This window comes from Lutzomyia longipalpis, chromosome 3 (assembly GCF_024334085.1).
Source record: "Lutzomyia longipalpis isolate SR_M1_2022 chromosome 3, ASM2433408v1".
Lineage (NCBI taxonomy): Eukaryota > Metazoa > Arthropoda > Insecta > Diptera > Psychodidae > Lutzomyia > Lutzomyia longipalpis.
In genome coordinates this window covers 21,735,285-21,753,971 of record NC_074709.1, presented here as the reverse complement: position 1 = coordinate 21,753,971, position 18,687 = coordinate 21,735,285, and the positions used below count along the sequence as shown (strand labels likewise).

General features: G+C 36.0%; 3 protein-coding genes across 19 annotated transcripts in view; all 3 read right to left on the bottom strand.

Moving 5' to 3' along the window:
• LOC129792654 (RNA-binding protein Musashi homolog Rbp6) overlaps positions 1-13,084 on the bottom strand; it is a 154,319-nt gene extending 141,235 nt beyond the window's left edge. For 7 of the 13 annotated variants that reach the window (XR_008750824.1, XR_008750821.1, XR_008750825.1 and 4 more), the window contains exon 1: positions 11,670-13,069. Coding sequence is in view for 7 of the 13 variants with exons in the window: in XM_055831952.1 (XP_055687927.1) it covers positions 11,670-11,743 (74 nt within the window). In the remaining 6 variants the exon portion in view is untranslated. Of the gene's footprint in view, positions 1-11,669 lie in introns of all 13 variants that reach the window. The other 6 variants (XR_008750820.1, XM_055831954.1, XR_008750823.1 and 3 more) reach the window with 5 other exon arrangements.
• LOC129792578 (protein phtf) overlaps positions 1-18,687 on the bottom strand; it is a 295,904-nt gene that overhangs the window by 141,235 nt on the left and 135,982 nt on the right. The window lies entirely within an intron of this gene.
• Positions 1-18,687, bottom strand: part of LOC129792640 (univin) — a 273,488-nt gene that overhangs the window by 141,235 nt on the left and 113,566 nt on the right. The window contains exon 1 of one of the 2 annotated variants that reach the window (XR_008750819.1): positions 15,737-17,525. The exons of the other annotated variant lie outside the window; for it this stretch is intronic. The gene's annotated coding sequence lies outside the window, so the exon portion shown is untranslated. Of the gene's footprint in view, positions 1-15,736; positions 17,526-18,687 lie in introns of those variants that run through there. 2 annotated transcript variants of the gene reach the window in all.

Genomic DNA, 18,687 nt, shown 5'->3' with positions numbered 1-18,687 from the left:
ACACTACATCGACAATCCAACACTCAATTCAATGCAATTTATTGTTGATGTCGGTCAACACAACTTTTGCTATCAGATGAAATGTGAATGAGATAGAACTATGTGGAAAAACTCCCCCGCATAAGTGGAAATTGCACCCCGACTTGTTATTATGAGATGCACTTATTGCCAGCATTAACTACACACTGTTTATCACTTTTTGCAATGGATGCACCAAGAGAAAAAAAAATCTGACTGAATTTTCAGGTAAAAAAAATACAGAGTAATAAAGAACTAATTCTTTCTATCTCTTCGATGATTTACCTATAAATAACCAATAGTGAAAACATTCTTGTAATAATAGCATTTATGGCAATCAAAAGCAAAATTTCAATTATAAGAAAATTTGTATCATAAATACAACATTAAAAAGTTAGATGGTTCTTTACTAATCATATCTATTTGCGCCCTTGTTCTTTCTGTAAGGGAACGTACCTAAGTACTATTTAAGTGACAATTATCCTACATATTCGCATGATTTTCTTGTAATTTTCGCAAAGTCTAATTTCAAAATTTTATACAAAAATTAATTCTTATAACCGAAATTCTTAAAACCTTACCCAGGAAGTTCTTAAACTATTCCTTTAATCGATTTCATTTGATTTTTATCATAATAAAAAATTTTATATCGCTTTTATGCACTCAACGTCAAAAAAGAAATTTTCTATCAAGGTATGAGCAAGGGTTAAAATAATGATAAATTCCAGTAAGTTCAATAAAAATCCTAAATTTTCTTTTTATAATTCAACATAAACTTTTCTTTAACATTTTTTTAACAAATATTTTTTATGCGGAAATTTAAGCACTAAAATGAACGAAAATTGTCCATCAGTCTAGCTCACTAATCAATTTGTCACTATCATATTTTTTAATTTGAGAATCTCCCTATCATATAAATCATTTTCTTACTGATAGAGACAAATACTGCAATTAGCAACATGGATATTGTGATAAGACTTTGCTATAAGAACACCATTCTAATATATTAGCTCCTACTTAAAGACTTCAATCATTTTTTATTTCACTAAAAGATTTCAAAAAAATCTAATTAATTTACAATTAAATCAAGTAAAGAGCAGAGATTAATAATAATAATATACTTTATTCTAAATTATTAACCTGAATTATTGTCTTGAATCCTCTGGTAATAAAAACTTTTATTGTGAGGGGTAATTCTAGATAGGTGCTCGAAAATTTTTGGGTTGGTTTATCATTGTGTCAGCTTACATTGAAAAAAAAAATAGATCTTTTTACTCATTTTTTCCGAAATTTTTATTCTTTGTACCTATATAATTTTTCTTACTCAAAAGATCTTAAATATAAGCTAGAAAACTCAAAATCCACACACCTTCGGTAGATATGCAATAACACATAGATTTATAAAATAAATGCGGTTTAAGTCGTGCACGAAAGACGACCAAGAAAAGAAGTAGAAAGTCCGAAAATAAAGGTAAGAACATAACGATAAGCCACGTCGGTGCCTTGGGATAATCTAATCGTAATTTGTGTCATCACGCGATGGGTAAATAATTGGAATTTTCATTCACTGATAAGCAATGCGTGATATGTGGCAAAGAAATTGATTGAAAAATTAACGTTTTTTTTAGACAGCGAAAAAATCAATAAAGACGCGCTCAATAAGTGTCCAATAAATTTTTAATAATCCTTTTTACCATTTCATCCATTTCAAATGCGGAGAAAAAACATGGAAAAGTTGCTTTGGCAATTCATTTCAATGATTATGAGGATGTTGGAGTGTTAGGTGGAAAAAGGATAAAAAAAGGATCGCTCCTGAGGGAATTGTTTCCAAGGATAATGAGTTTTTGCGACATGAATCTACTCTTTGGTTGCCCACTTTTTGCCCCCGTATATAGTTTCCAAAATTGCCTCCGCAGACAGAGAAATCCAATTGAAATTTAATTCACAAGAAAAACTCTCAATGGGAAATCATCCCAGGAAAATATTCGCAAAGGTGTGGAGAAGAAGATACAGAGAAAAACGCCAAATAGGAGAAAAAGGAAGTGAAACCATGAAAAATTGCATGATTCTTCAGAGTGAGTGTGTATTTTCTGGGTAATCCACCCACATCTATTAAAGAAAAACTCAAGAACAATTTTCTAGGCAATATTTTCACATTTTATACGTGACAAAGTATGTTAAGTTGTAATTGAAATTAATTGTTTTTAAGATTACAAAATCCACAAATTACGGCGATTTTTAAAAAAAACAGAAATTAGTAATGGATCTCACTAAAGACATATAATGATCTAGTTAGGCAATTCAACACATACACGAATTCCACGCCGAATAGAAGAAATATTCTAAAATTCCTCATTTAGATTCATTTTACTTTTTATGTCAGCATCTTACTCCTCTCTCTGACGTGATTTGTGTCGAAGAGAAAACTTCAGAGAGTTCACTTATTTTAACATTTAAAGATATAACAGCACAAAGAGGAAAAAAGTTTTAGAATTTATTTTTAGTTAGTGAAATGAAAGATTTTTCCTTTTCTATCTTTCAACTCCTCTCAAGCATCCACAAGACATCCATAGTTAAATGTTTCTTGAGGAGAATAGAAAGAAAATTGACAACCTTCAATGGTGTCTTCAGATTGATTTTAGGAGCAAAAAAAAGGAGTGAAACATATTGTATTAATTTGTTCTGATTTAACAAAGTGTATTTGACTTCAATTAAAGTCAGGCCTTTCTGTTTGTATCACTTCATTCACATCTATTAAGGCAAATAAGAATTAATTTATGTAGTGTGTTTTTGTTGCACAAGAGCGACACAAATTCACATGAATGAAGCCACTTGTATCAAATGCAAAAAGGGCCAGGCAGGCTCTCTATGTGTTGTATATATGGAAAAAAAAGAACGAAGAATTATACGTGTTAAATATAGCAGGAAAAAATATTACAGCAGTTTGCAAGTGCAAAAAAATACATTATGTGTGAATCTCTATCACCTGGGCTCTCAGTGTAACCTCATTTGATTATAAATAATGGCAAAGTCTGCGCTTGGAAGTGTTCTAATGTTGATTCTCTGCATTTTCCAAGAGAATCATTTCTTTGTTCTCTATGTACTTTTTTATTATTTCTTTCATTCTATATCGCCAGATGGTTTGCTGCTGTGGTTTACAATTGATGTATAATAATGCAATCTTCAAAATATGTTTGTATTTTTTGTAATAAAAAACCACTAAATAATTTTATTTCAAATGATAGGATAATAGTAGTTGTTCTTCTTCATGCAATAAACTACGTCTAATATTAATTCTCAATGAAAATCAGTCGGTAAAATACACAAATATATAGATACGGTACCTATATTTTATATAGTTAATAGTATGCATTCATAAATCAGAAAATTAACTGATCTAGACAACTATTTTTTAGTATGAAGTTACGAATAAAAAAAATTGTAGCCTAGGCAAAATGTGTTTTACACTCAAAAATATTCAGACACGCCCAAAGTTTACACAATTTGTTTTAAATAATTAAAATAAAATTATTTGTATTTTTATAAAAATTTTAATTAAACCGGAACTCTTTGTAGAAAATGTGTTTTAAGATTTTCACACAATTTTCCCATATTTTCCATGAAAACGCATTTTATGAAAAAGCCATCGGTTTAATCAAAATTTTCGTTAATATTGTAACGATTTTTGCCTTAACTCGTATAATTCGGCTCGGCTCCATACCGAGCCACCCAATAAAACCCACTGCACATTAAGTGCAGGAGGACAGTTTGGGTTCAGCCATCGTGAGAGGCGGACATCGCGGATTAATCGTGAGTATTGCCCCTTTTTGCGCCCTCCCCCTCATAAGGCCCTCTCTTTAGACGGGCCATTTCTCCCCCTTTTGGCGCCGCTTACGCCCCTTCCTACTGCCCTCAATGACGCTTCTCGCTGAGGCCCTTTGGGGCCCTTCGGAGGCTAAGTGGTGGTAGGGAATTGTGGCTTGAGTGACCTCTGAAGGGATGGGGTGTGGAGGCGAAAAAGGTGGCGAATCACGAATGCCATTCTTTCGGACAGGACGACAGCAAGGATACGACCACAAAACGTTACAACTGGTGTCAGAAGTGGGATCCTTGCTTCTGACGTCCCTAAGACCCACTGACACTCCCGAAGGGATGGCATCCGCCCGGGAGATCTGTGCCTATTTAGATGAGCTGAAGGAAAACTTAAGACGAGAGATTGATGCGCTGCAGGTATCCTTCCAAACAACTACTGTAGATCATCTGGGGGAGTTTAGGAAGGAAATGGCAGACCAAAGGCGCCTCATAAACTCCATATTAGAACGGTTGGAGCATACCCGCTCTAGCGGTTATGAGACTGCCCTGCAGACGGAACAACCTCCCGAGATAGCGATAAGATCTAGTCAACCTCAGCAGCTGATGCAGTTGACAGCATCCTCTTCCTCTAACCAACTAGAGGAATTGAGGAATGACTATGGCTTTGTGACAGCTCCTACCGAATGCCCCCCGCAATTCAGGGATGAATTTCCCGAATCGGGAGTAGGCATTGGAAGTGTGGCTAGTACACAAGTCGGAGTGGATAGCACCTACGAACAAATAAGGAATTATTTGGATGAGACAACCGTAGATGCTCCTCGCTTAACAGAGACGGAAGGATCGAATCCTCATTGCCTACCGTTGTCTACTGCCACTCGATTGCCGGATAATGATGGAGCCTGGGGCGGAACCACACAGGTGAACCCTCGGAGAAACTTCATGTTCAGTCCTATCACAACTATTACTACGAGACCCGTGCCAATGCCCAGGGAGGTTTGGACTCACCCTGCTTCCGGAGTAATCACTTGTTCAGTGACTGGTACTAGTAGAGCACCGATAGGAACTATCCCCATGAGGGTAACGCAACAAGTGTGTGCTCCCTTCACATGTTCTGTGGAGGATCGACCTTGTGGAACAAGATGTACCCAAGCGTCGTCATTCTCACCACAAGGCAATCGTTCTAGATTACCACGGAGGATTCCCCTAGTTCACTCGCAGCCAGCGCCACTAGAGGAGATTCAACATTGGCCACTTACACCGGGCAATACCAGGGGAGATTTACCAAGAGGATCCTTGAGACTTAAGGTCGATCATTTCGACGGCAGCCAGCCTCTAGAAGAGTACCTCTTGCAGTTTGATGTGGTAGCGGCGGCACTAGGCTGGGACACGGTAGAACGAACAACCATGCTAGCGGCCTCTCTCAGAGGACCAGCATTGGCAATTCTCAGCAACGTTCCGGAGAGTCATAGGAGAGACTGGGATAGTCTTGTGTCGGCCCTCCAAGTTAGGTTTGGGCGGGATCACCTCCAAGCCCTGTCTCATGTGGAATTCAAAGCCCGGAGGCAGAGGAATAAGGAAGAGCTCTCTGCATTTGCAGATGAGCTAAGAAAGCTGGTGCGTAGGGCATTTCCGGAGTGCCCCCCAGCCGCCCACGACCGAATAGCGGTGCAACAATTCCTGGATGGGATTGTCGATCTCGAGGTCCAGAATTGGACCCGCATGACACGCCCACAATCTCTTGATGAGGCGGTTATGATAGCGTTGGAGTGTGAATCAAGCCGACAAGCGACCTGGTCGAATCGCCACAACGCCCGTACAGTACATGCGCAACCTTCTTACAGGGCGAATATGGTAGGCGAAGAAGTTCCCGACCGACCTCCAGGACCGAATCCTCGTACAGGTGAATCAAGGACACCAGCTCAGCGGAGAAGGAACCGACGAAGACTATTGCAAGCTCGACATGAGCGTAATTCCCTAGAAGCAAGCACCTCCGACCAACAAGAGAATTCTGGAGAGGGCGTGGATGAGGACACGTATTCCGTTCGCAGCGTCTGTGTAGATGAAGTTCCCACGAGCAGGTAAATTCGTGGAAGACCGATGACGAGGGCCCGCTTAGCTGTGGCCCAATAGCATCAAGCGTCTAAGTGTAGCGGAAATCGCCTCGCCTTGTTTTGTGGCATTGATCGGGGCGATCAATTAATAAGCGGGGGAGAGTGTAACGATTTTTGCCTTAACTCGTATAATTCGGCTCGGCTCCATACCGAGCCACCCAATAAAACCCACTGCACATTAAGTGCAGGAGGACAGTTTGGGTTCAGCCATCGTGAGAGGCGGACATCGCGGATTAATCGTGAGTATTGCCCCTTTTTGCCCCCTCCCCCTCATAAGGCCCTCTCTTTAGACGGGCCATTTCTCCCCCTTTTGGCGCCGCTTACGCCCCTTCCTACTGCCCTCAATGACGCTTCTCGCTGAGGCCCTTTGGGGCCCTTCGGAGGCTAAGTGGTGGTAGGGAATTGTGGCTTGAGTGACCTCTGAAGGGATGGGGTGTGGAGGCGAAAAAGGTGGCGAATCACGAATGCCATTCTTTCGGACAGGACGACAGCAAGGATACGACCACAAAACGTTACAATATAAAAAGGTTTTCTTTAAAATATTTAAATCGAATGGTTCAAAATTTAAACCATCCGAATTTCTTTGAAGTGCCTTTTTAGCTATTAATCCTGAGCTATAATATGTACTATCATCGAACAATTTTTCATTTAATTCGTCATACCAGCAAAATAACATTCAAAAAAGAGTCTCCGGGATGCTAGCTAATACTGAAGAGTTGAGTTGAATTTGCTAATTGAAGTAATTTTCATATGGCACCGAGTTTCTATACTCGTGAAACTAATTTCTCAATCAGCACAATATGTGTCAATTTTTCAAAGCAAAACACAATCGAATACCCTTCCAATTTCTGCATCATTCAACAATTTTCGCGCTTGTTTTTCATCTAAGTTTTTACACCTCTTTCGGTGTTATGATTTTACTCACTCACCGTATTTGATATAATTACATTAGTGTAGGATTTTTATTCACACATTTTTGTTCTCTTCAAAGTGACGAAATTTTGAGCATACATTGCTAACATTATGTCATTATGTAATGTCAACGTCAGCCGTGTAGTAAAAAAAAAGAACTCCATCCAGAGTGACTAAAATGTTGACATGTGTTTGATAAATCTCTTGTGTTTCATTAGCTCTTTAGCGCAGCCTCCAAAATCATTAAAAATACCTATTCGCGCGGAGTTGTCTTATCGCACATTTGCACCCCTTATTTCATAAACTTCCTACGCAAATAAGAAGGTATATAATGTATACATCTCCTGTGTTTAGCACAATCTAAAGTTCCCTTCCAAAAAAACACTTTTTATTAAAAGTAAATTTTGAAATGTCTGTGGCAAAAGTTCGTGCAAATTCAGCGTAGCATTTAGATAACAATAAAATAGACTTGATGACGAAAAAGTGATCACAAGAAAACTTTTAGTCAATTTACCAGCTCACTTCTATTGAACTGCACCAATACAAACTCTGGCAATCCTCTCATCGTTATGTAATATTGGAATTTAAAGCTCAAAATACAAAACTTCAAATTCTCTAATTAAAATAGATGAAATAAAATCGAAATCGCATTTCGCAGTAAGAAGTTCTCTCACGAATTTATTGAGCTTCGTTATGATCATCAAAGTTTTCTTTTAAAAAAAATTATCATTGTTTTGCAATTTGGAATACCCAATATTTCTCTATAGAGCACCATTCACCGCAAAAATAAATTAAACCAAAAATAGATTTTATTTCAGAGATTTGTAGTTTTGTACTTTTCCTTTCCTTTCCTACTTATCCTTTTCAGAAAACCTTACTTTTAGAGAGGATATAAAAAAATGAAAATAAAATTCCCGGAAATATTTAAATATTTCCAGGAATTGACGACATTTTTCTCAAGCCTCTAAATTCTGTTAGGGAATTAAGCTCTCGTAATTTGCATAAGACATCTCTTTAAATATTTAAAGTTCTATAGATATTTGAAAAAAAAAATGAAGTTTTTTTTTTGCTAAAACTACAATCTCATATTGCACAGATTTTCCTCCTCTCTACACCATCGGTGAGCTGTTTCTTTCACAAATGCTGCAATTAAATCTCCAAGCTATTTCTTTACCTACTCAAATTGAAGAGAAAATAAGGCATAGTCTATTGAAAAAATACACCTCATATTGTTCAAAAAAAAATGAATGTGCTGCAATCGAAGCTATATCTCCCATTTAGTACAACTTGCATTAATGAGAGCAGTATTGAGACAATGGTGTATTTCTTCGTTCTTCATCATCTTTTATTATTGCCGTTCTCCCTCCCGAATGTACTTTCGCACCTTACTTCCAACGTCGACGAGACACAAATCGACCACCGGGAAATTTTCCGTAAGTGCAAGACGCAGAGGAAAAGGCAACGAAGATGCAATTCACATTCAAGTCCACATTGCACTTAGATCATTCACTTCTTGAATATCACTTATTTTTGTCATTCATGTGGCTTATATAATGTTAAAATGGATGGAAAATTGGAAAAGATAAACGCGCGTTTCCCAACTGTCTAAGAATAATTTAGAGAAAAAAAAGATACACAAAGAATACCCAACCAGTAGAGTAGGTGACTTTCCCAAGGCTCGCACAAGTAAAACTTTTAAAGGGAACTTTATAGTAGCTTCCGAAGTGAGATTATTCTTATTTATCTTTCATTTGGTGGAATTTCTTAAAAAATCGTGCTATATCACTTGGGAATAAATGATATACCTGTATAGACGTTAATATTTAAAATCAATATTTTACTGCTTCCCATTTCATTATTCTTCTCACTGTGTTAAATGATAGAGAAGGTGAAAATCACGACTCTGAAATAGATCCGAAAATAGAAGGAGAAAATGACCAAAAATAAGTTTTGAAGTGAAAAAGAAGGAAAATATAACCATTTTGCTTGAACATTTCGTGAAAGATTACGGAAAATGCTTCCATAGTTTTTTTTTTGCTCAAAAACTTTGACATGTCAGATGAGATGTTTCCATGAGAAATGTTTTAATTTTTTTATTTAAAAATCAATTTTCATAGAGCATTATTAGTTAAACTAGTAAATATCCTAATAAGAATCTGTTTTTTTTTGTTTAAACCGTTTATATTAAAATTTTATGTGAAATATTTGTTAAGTCAGACTTAAAAATTGGCTTAAAAAATCCAATTCTAGATAGACCAATAATTTTTAAACGCCTAAAAAGTTCTAGAACTCATCCCTTAAACGAATCTATTCCAGTTTTATGAAAGAAGAAATCATCTTAAATAAAATAATAAATTTGGAATAGTTAATCTTTATTTATTTATTTAATTCCTACTATCATTTTTTATTTCCTTATCAACGTTCAATGCTTTCAAATTATTTTTAAAAAGTTATAATCAATCATATATTTGCATATAATATTCATAACAATGCTTATTTGCCATTATTGCTAAATCTTTGTGTGATTGTTTTGATGAATTTAAATTATTTGTTGAATTTTAATAAATTTCTAATGAACCTAATGAGTTTCTTATCAAGAATTCAACATTCAATGCTGTACAATCACATCACATATTAATCCCTCCAAAATTTATCCTAAGATCCCTTGAAATTTTTTTTTCCTTATCAATGAAACTTTTCGTAAATATTTTACGCAGTAATAATGTACATAAATATCTCTGTCTTTGTCTTTTATTAAACTACTACTTTGAAGTTAAATACCTCTATATAACTTTTCTGCAAATCAGTCATTTAGTTACATTTTGAATAGATACAACAATTTAATTATAAAACCTTCAGGTTACGCGCAGATATGGAATGTGTTGAAAAATGCATTTGTTTGAGCAATTTCATTGTCACACTTTCAATAATATACCTATTATGTACTAACGATGACTTACTTTTACATAATTAAGCATCCTGTGCAGCGATGCTCTAAATCTTGATGAAATTTTTTCCACAATGGAGTTCTTGTCATTCATGTGGCAGTGAGATAAGAATTATTCAAGCAATATTCCACCACACATTTGTGTTAGCTTTTGCATAAGAAAAAAAACCTCACTGATGAGTCAAGAAAATATAAGACGCGCGAGAGTATTATAGTTGAGAAATAGAACATTGAGTGAGTGAGAGAGCATTCAAAGAGTCTGGGGTCTGGGGTCATGAAAAGTTCAAACAATTTCAACTTACTCGCCCGATCTTATACGCAGAAAATACACACATATATAGTAGGAAAATTTGAGCTCAATTGGTTCACGTTGGGCGATTTTTATGTAACGATCAAAAAAGTCTCTCTATTTTGCGTCTCTCCATTGAATGATGCAAAAAGAAGTAGAAAGAATTGCATTATTTCCGCCAAAAATCCACCTTGTCCCCGTTTCATAGCTCCCCGCTCATAAAAATCAATCCGCAATTGTATGCACATAAACGACATAAACATAGGTATGTATGTATGCAAAACGTTTAATGTATGTATATATAAGTTCTGAGAAATGGAATTACTTCACTTAATTTAGGAATTAAAATTAATGTCTAATTGTGGTGTACAAAAAAAAACTCAAAAATTTCATTTCTTCAAAATGTGTCTTTAAGTTTGTTTTCAAAATTCCTATACATTCACAGAATATTCAGAGAAAGTAATGAATCAAACTTCCATGCAATAATGCATGGTTATTGCAAATTGAAATCTAATTACGTTTTAAGTAAATAAAATTGTTTAATAGGGATTAAGAACAAAGAATGAGATTAAGATTTTTTCTTTGCCAATATTTCAATCGATTTTTCGTTTATAGTTAGTGTGAGAAAAAAATAGTAAAAACGAACACTAACTGAAGAAGACTTTCTTGTAATTTATCGATTGAAAGTCGTATAAAATTTATCTTCTCGCTAAATTTAATGGGATAATAGCTAAAAGTATATATAATAATATAAAAATTATATGTTCATTGCACGTATTATACATGTATGTGTACATAGAAAACCCTCAAGAAATTGATTTACAAAGGGAAATAAATGTTTATCATTATGTGGAAGATGTTGACAATACTGAGAGTATATTGAGTACATTATGTTGTATAGTATCCACATCACTCAGCAACGGTTGTAAAAACCTCGAATCATTGAAAATTTTCTTTGTGGTGAGGGAGGGAGTATGAGGAAAGGGGAAAACGAACTCAATCTCCTAAGAAAATTTATAAGTGAATAGAGTAAAAAAAAATGTCATTATAAAGACTCATTTTTTCATTTAAAAAAGAAATTTTAATAATATTCTTTAGAATAATGACTATCACTGCTTGTCTTATGCAAGAGACATAGAGCAGTCCTCTACGTGTAAGTAAATTAGTTTTTAATTTAAAATATTTAAAATTTTTGATTTAAAATGTTTAGCATTTTATATACCTAGCTTTGATTTAACACTTATTATAATATTCTATAATTATTGCTATTAATTAAAAAATAATAATCAAAATATTCTTCGGGAAAATTCGTACATGTCCCAATGCTTTCCGGGAAATTAGCACACTTTTCCTGGACCTTTGACTATTTCTTACGATACATAATTGAAAAAAAACTAATTTTGGTTACATGCAGAGGTCTTACTCTATGTCTCTTGCATCAGAATTTTCAAGCAAAATTTATCAGTTTTTCCGGTATATTGAATAACGAATAATAAGATGTTTTTACATTTCCCAATTTTTATTTTAATAATAAAATAAAATATATAGATATGTAACAGATATAGCAACTCATACATACCCTGGATCATTTGGAACTTCTGCAGGTAATCCCGCTGTACCAGCTGAATTTAATTCCGGGTGACCCTCCATCATTTTGGCTGTCTTCAAATTCAAATCGATATCTTTCACCCTCAACTTCTTGACTATCAGCCTCCAAAATACTCAATATTACCCCGAATTTTCCACACAGTATTTATCCTTTTCTCACACGTGAAAGTTTACTTTTTCACACCGATATGGGATACCACCCGCGCTCCTTCCGGTGGGAAATTCAAATGGGTTTCGGGGGTGGTACTAACACAAACTCACGTGGGTGAGTGGGAAAGAGATAGCACTTGTGCAACTTTGTAGTTGGAGAACAAGGATAACTGCCGGGGTTGGGACAAAGTGCAAGGAGCACTCTCACAAACACATTACAAGTTTGTCCTTCGCGCCACTGCACCACATTCTTTTATCTTTTTTCCGCACGAAGAATACAGGTAACAATATCTTGCTCACTCCGTAGTTTCCTGGCCTCTTCGGTTGCTTCCTTGTGACCCAGAGCGAGATTCCCGCTGAGCTGTCCTTACAGGACTTATATAACAATCCAAGTTGATGTGAAAAATTTTATTTTCAATTCAACGGAAATTACTCTCTCGCAATTTTCATTAATTTGCCTCTGGATGCCCTTGTGAGAGAGTGGCGGTTGTATCCTGGACGGGGATGGCTCAGCTCACCCCGAAAAAAAAACCCGGGAGGACCTATGATGTTCTCTCACAGTTCCGTTTTCTCTCGTTGCGCTTTCGCACACAAGCACAGAGGGGATTATGTAATTGATTTCTGATTGTTGTACAATCAACTCGATGGCAAAAATTCTTAAGCAAATCTCTTCGCAGCGACAAATTGATCCAACTCCAAAGTACCAGCCACCTTTGCCAGCTTCTCAACAAACCACCTTGAACCAATTCTTCCAATTAAGACTTGTCGGTCACTTCGGCCAAGTCTGATTACTTAATCGCTTTTGATGCCTTCCAAAGACCACTATCTATTCGTCCTCAGGTTCCCCTTGGTCGTGTACTCCTATCGCTCTTCCAAAGCACCGGAGACAAAATACACAATACACAATACTACACAAAACTACATTCGTGGAGCACCTACAAACTATCAGTAACATTTATCGATGAGAAGCAACCGGAAATGTTGATTCTGGGTGACCACTCTCTCTTCCTAAAGAGACCCTTGTGACTATGGATTCCTTCTCATACGGTTTTGGCTCTCTCTGCGTTTACTCTCGTTTTATAGCGTTGTTAGTTTTAAAAACACTAAATTATTCCATAAGTACTCAAGACAACTACCAAAACGTTACTGAACTGACGTCGTCTATCTACTCTACTAGCTCAATTGCAATCCGCGCTGCTGCTGCCTGACGCTCGTCGTTGCTGAACATTTTGTTTAGATTCTACATGGCAGCGTTTCTCAATGTTGGAACACCAGTTTTTCATGCGATTTTTCCGATTTGAAAATTCATTTTCCTCAATTTTTTTTTTGTAAAATGTAATGTTTATTTTGCAAATTAAAATCTTTGTCTGTTCTTTCTTCTTTTCAATGGATTTGGAATGGTCAAATTCTGTGAATGAAAAGCAGAAAATTCTCATTTAATTGTAAATGATCTTAAATTAGTAATTAATTAACATTTATTGATTTTCTTGCCGAAATGATTAAGAACTGATCATAAATGACATAATTAAACTTAATTATACTAAAAAGTAACTAAAAATTAAGAATAAACAACTGAAATCATTTTTTTTAATCTAGGAGTAAAACACGTGATTTGACCTTCTGAACCTCCTCACTGCAAATTAGTGCGACGTTTCGGAGATCAATGTCTCCATCTTCAGGTACAAAATTTTTAGGAGTCTTCTGTTAACCCTTTTGTGCACCTGCTGCAGCACAAATAACGCACATGAAGACTCTTTTCACTATGACTGTCTGACAAAAACTTAAAAATCTTTTTAAAAAATATTTTGTTTGGAAAAGAAGTCCGGAAAATGTCTTAAAAATATTTTCCCAATGTTGAGAATCTGTGTGAGAGTTTTTCTATCATAATCTGTCTCATTTTGCCACCCAAAGAGCCCCCATTACGCCATCTCAGTCGCGCGGGAACTCAATTGAGTGTTTTGTAAGATTGTGTTGTCATTCGCGGCATTTTCCACGTGTGAGTGCGCGCATCTCTCGGTGTCTCTCACTCATACAGCTCTCCGGGAGCCCCCGCCGCCTGCGCCCCTTCACAACAAGTAAAGCACTCACGGCGCACTTGGAGAGTCATGCTTTGTATAGAAATTACAGTACACAGAAAATGGAAAGATGGGAGTTTAAGTGGCGGGATTTTTTTCCATCGTCATTTATGGACTAAATAGAGGAAAATATAAGAAAGCTTTTCTGTGTGAAAGTTCTTTGAAGATTTCTACCTATGTACATGCCAGAAATTAAAGATCAGCCTCAGAGTACCGAATACATTATGTAATAACTTATGTCTAAGATTCAGTAGATTTTGAGCAATTTATGATTTGAATATTGCAGATTATAATATTTTAGCCCAAATTCAGTATAATTGATTCAAATAATTAATTTTCTTAGGAAGAGAAACCAGAACCATCCCTAAGAATAGGACCAACATGCACGAAGGTGAATATTACCTTCCCAATGCGTTTTATAATAAACTTCCCGTTATAATCCTTTATTTATAAAAAGAAAATTTCAATGTAAAGAGGTCACATTATGTATGTACATAGATCAGTAAATTGCCATCACAACCGCCGCGACTCTTATCTCCACCAGAGCAATCCGTCCCGCTCGTTGGCTCGTCTTACCCCGGGACCTCCTAGTCATACCACAAGAGACAATGGCGAGAAGCTCATCGTACTCTTCCAGAAGTTCTTACACAGAGTAAGCGAGATACAAGTGGGACCTACAAAAATGCTGGCTCAGCTGAAAAGAGTGCTGAGACGCCAATTGATGAGGTCAATTGGGTACCAACGGCTCCAGCGCCGATTCCAAGAGACGCTCGCACTATCTTAAACACTACATCTTGTGAGGAGAAGTGCTAAATAGCGAGTAGACTCATTAGCCACCGTATTTACTTATTCAATTTTCACTATGAGGCCTTCACTTTGTGAGATTTAAAGAAAATTCCATCTCTGGGCCCCAAACGTAAAAAGCGAGAAAAAGACGAAAAAAGATTGATTTGCGATCGTCTTTTTCAGCCCTTAATCTCATGATGTCGTTCAAAAAACTTAAGCCGCAATTTCTTATCAAATTCTCACACTATCATACATTTTTCGTTGAATTTTCCATAATCAATATGAAAAACAAATTTTATATAGAAAAAATAATAATTTCCTGTTTTATCAATATTTTACATTTTACAATGTTCTTAATTTGAAATCATTTTTGCAATCTTATGTACATTAAAAACATATCATTTTATGTTTCCCATGTACCTACTTATAAACTGTATAAGTAGTAAGTAAATTATATACCTACATATGTATGTACTGTACATACATATATGAGAAACGTAAAGCTATCGGTTTCGCGAGATAGCGCTCATTCAAGCCGGAGATTAATCGCAAAGTGGATTTAATTGCAAAAATGATTTTTCAGGTATTAAATGTCAACGAAATTGATTTGAAAATTCTTAAAGTCGTAAAGTAATGGGAAAAGTAGATTATTTGTCGACAATTTTCATTTTTAGTTTCGTGAAATGGTGTGCAGTTTGCAGACCAAAAATTTTTGTAGATTTTAATAAATTTTAAAACCGATTTCATTTTATCATGCTTTGTATACCTGATGAAAGAGGAAGAATTCTCTCTAAACTTTACATACATATACAGGGTGGCCAGGAAATTAGGGTATGATTTTAACCGCGAATAACTTTTGATTGGATTGAGATATCTAAAAACTTCTGCTACAAAAAGATGCGTAAACTCAGAAAGTTTGATTTACTTTTTATTTCAAGTCAATATCTTAAAAATTTTAGCCACTAGAGCAATAGGAAACTGCTACAAGGGGTTCACGTATCGATCAATAAAAAAACATTTCAAATACTTAATCCAATATAATTTATTTATGAAATTTTGTCTTTATAATTTGTTTATTAAAGTGATTGATTTTCTTGTCGAAGTATTGTATTTTTTTTTAACAAATAGCCGGTATTTCAGGAATCAAAAATTTATGATCTTGATTTCTGCATACATTTTTTTTTTTTTTTAATCTCCTGTTTTATTCGCAATCTGTTTTACATAAAATAACAATAAGCGAATCATTTGACGGTTGTACAATTGGCATGAAGAGAAATTGCTCATTAGCAATCCTCTATAAGGAGAAGTCATTTATAAATATAAAGAATTAGGACAACAAATTATTTTTGTGCACATTGACACAAATTATTGACACGAGAAAAGATTTTGGAATGAATTCTACTATTTCTTTTGAATTAAAACCTGAGTAAGCAAGCTCATCATACTGCTCATCTGCTGCATGAGGCCCTTCATCATTTCCTTCAACTCGGACATGTCGTTGGAATGTTGGACTGGTGACGGAATGTTTGGTGGGTTGTCTGTCCGTTGTGTGTTGCCGCGCACGACTCCCGAAAAAGATAATCCGGGAGTGATTGTTTGCTGGTGCTCAAATCCATTGTTTTGATTTTGATTGTCATTGCCGTTGTTTCCAGTTCTGGCGAGAGTTTTTTCCCTGAGTTTTGGGAAAAGGCGCTTCTGCAGCTGTTTGTGCACCTCACAGCCACGGTAATTTGCGGGATGAGCACCCCCACAATTGGCACATTTCACTTGAGAATCCCTCTCCTTCCTAGGGCACTCTGCTGTCAGATGTTCGCCGGAACACTTTACACATCGCGGCATTCGTGAACAATATGCTTTCGTATGCCCGAATTTCTGGCACCTGCAGCACTGTGGCAATTCCCTCCTGCTACGAGGAGGCTCGAATTCCACCACACAGTGGAGCATCCTGGTGATTTTGTAGATATCCTTATTGTTGTCTTTCCTCTCAAGATTTACATTAAACAGTGGTAGTGGCACCTTGGTAGCCCTTTGTCTGACATTCATGATGCTCTGAACACCATGTCCCTGTTTCTCCAGCTCTGCTTTTATGTCATCGGTCTTTGTTGAAGAGTGTAATCCTTTCAGGATCACTCGGAAAGCTCGTTCGTTTTTGAATTGGTAGGTGTGTATCTGTAGCTTCATTGTGACTGAGTACTTAATAAAGGCATTGTACGCGTCAGATGTAAGCACCTGAATTTTTATCGCGCCGTTAATCAGGCATTTGAGGGAAAATTTATCTTTGCCAGCCACCTTTGAGAGTAAATCCTTCAGTGGCACGATGTCCTCCAGATTGTACACAAATATAGGTGGCGGTCTGGGCTCCTTTGCATCCTTCTCAGCCCCTTCCGTGGCCGTATTGGTGTCCATTGGCTCGTTTGTAGGTGAGATCGGGTCAAACCTATTTTGTGTTTCCGCAGGTTTTGCTGCGAGCCAGTTGCTAATTTTCGGCTGATTCATGGTGTCATTAGAGCTCGAGGGAACTTCACTGGGACGTTTTCCTCCCTTTTTAGCTTTTTGCCATCCGGAGCATCCGGGAGAATCTCCCGCCGACGACATTGTTAGGTTAGAATTCCAACTTGTAGCTGGAATAGTCACTAGTTCGTCCAATTTGCCACAATAAGCGAACTAAATGGTCACGTTCTAAAGAAGAGTCGTTAATCTAGACTTTATAATTGCCAAATAGGCAAAATCACAAGAAATACTTGAAAAAAGCGACAAATTTCATGGGACGATAAAAGAATTGGACAAGTCGCTTTGCCTGTCAGTTTGACACTTTCTGCATACATACATTAAAAAAATTAAGATCATGAATTCTTGACTCTTTAATATGGGCTATTTGATTTAAAAAAAAAATCTTTAGGATCAGGATTATTTTATTTTTGTTTTCTTACTTCTAAAAATACCTTAAGAATATTATTTCCTAAATTTTAAGTAATTGGACTAATCAGTATGCCCTGATTATGATTTTTTCTCATTTCTCTATTTTTCTCTATGAATTTATCTATGCAGTTATAATCTTTCATCAAATGGAAAATCTTAGGAATAAATCATGTTTTGTAGATCTACGAGTCTCTGCTAACTCCAGAAATGGGACGAACATAAAATCAGATTGCACAAATAATTTTAAAAACGCTAAATAAAATAAGCCAAAAACCTAAATATTAGGTCTTGTGTAGCCTTATCTTTTAAAGCTTTTAAATAAGAGATAGGGGAGACCGGGGTAAAAAGAGTCATTTTCGAATTTTCAAATGCCAATTTCTCCCAAGTTATAAATCGGAAAAATCGGAAAAAATTAGGGTGGAAAGCCCTATACACCTACAATTTTTGACAGTAATTTGGAGGTTATCCGATCAGTACTTTAGGAGTTAAAAATGAAAATAAATTTTTGGCCCATTTCCCAAACTTTTGCGTATTGAGAAAAATGAGTTTTCCGAAGTTTTTCTTCAGCAATTTTCCAATCTGATAATTTTTCTCACTAGCTGGGTTACTTCAGAAAACGTTGCCAAGGTGTATTTTTCAATAACTTTTAATGATTTTTCTGAACAATTATTTGAATCAAAACATACCCCTTGGGGTAGATCGGGTCAACCTATGTAAATCAAATGGGAGTTCGAAATTTTTGACATATTTTCTATCCATTTGTTGCAAAATAGCGTGATTGAGAAAATCGCAAAATTCTCTGTTTTAGTGCGTATAAAAGTGAAATTCCTTGTCGCGGATCAAAAGGTGAGAAGTTTAGCTATCAACTACTGTCAATCTCTCAGGTGGGAAATCATTGGAAATGTCGGAAAATTCGACCGACTTTATTTAGCCAACTGGTGACTATATTTACCCGCCGCGTTTAAAAAAAGTCAGAAGCGGAAGGGTTTAGGAAAAGCTCGAAAACTCATATTTCCCGGAGAGATAGAGAAAAGTGGTCTGAGACAAAGTTGTAGGCAA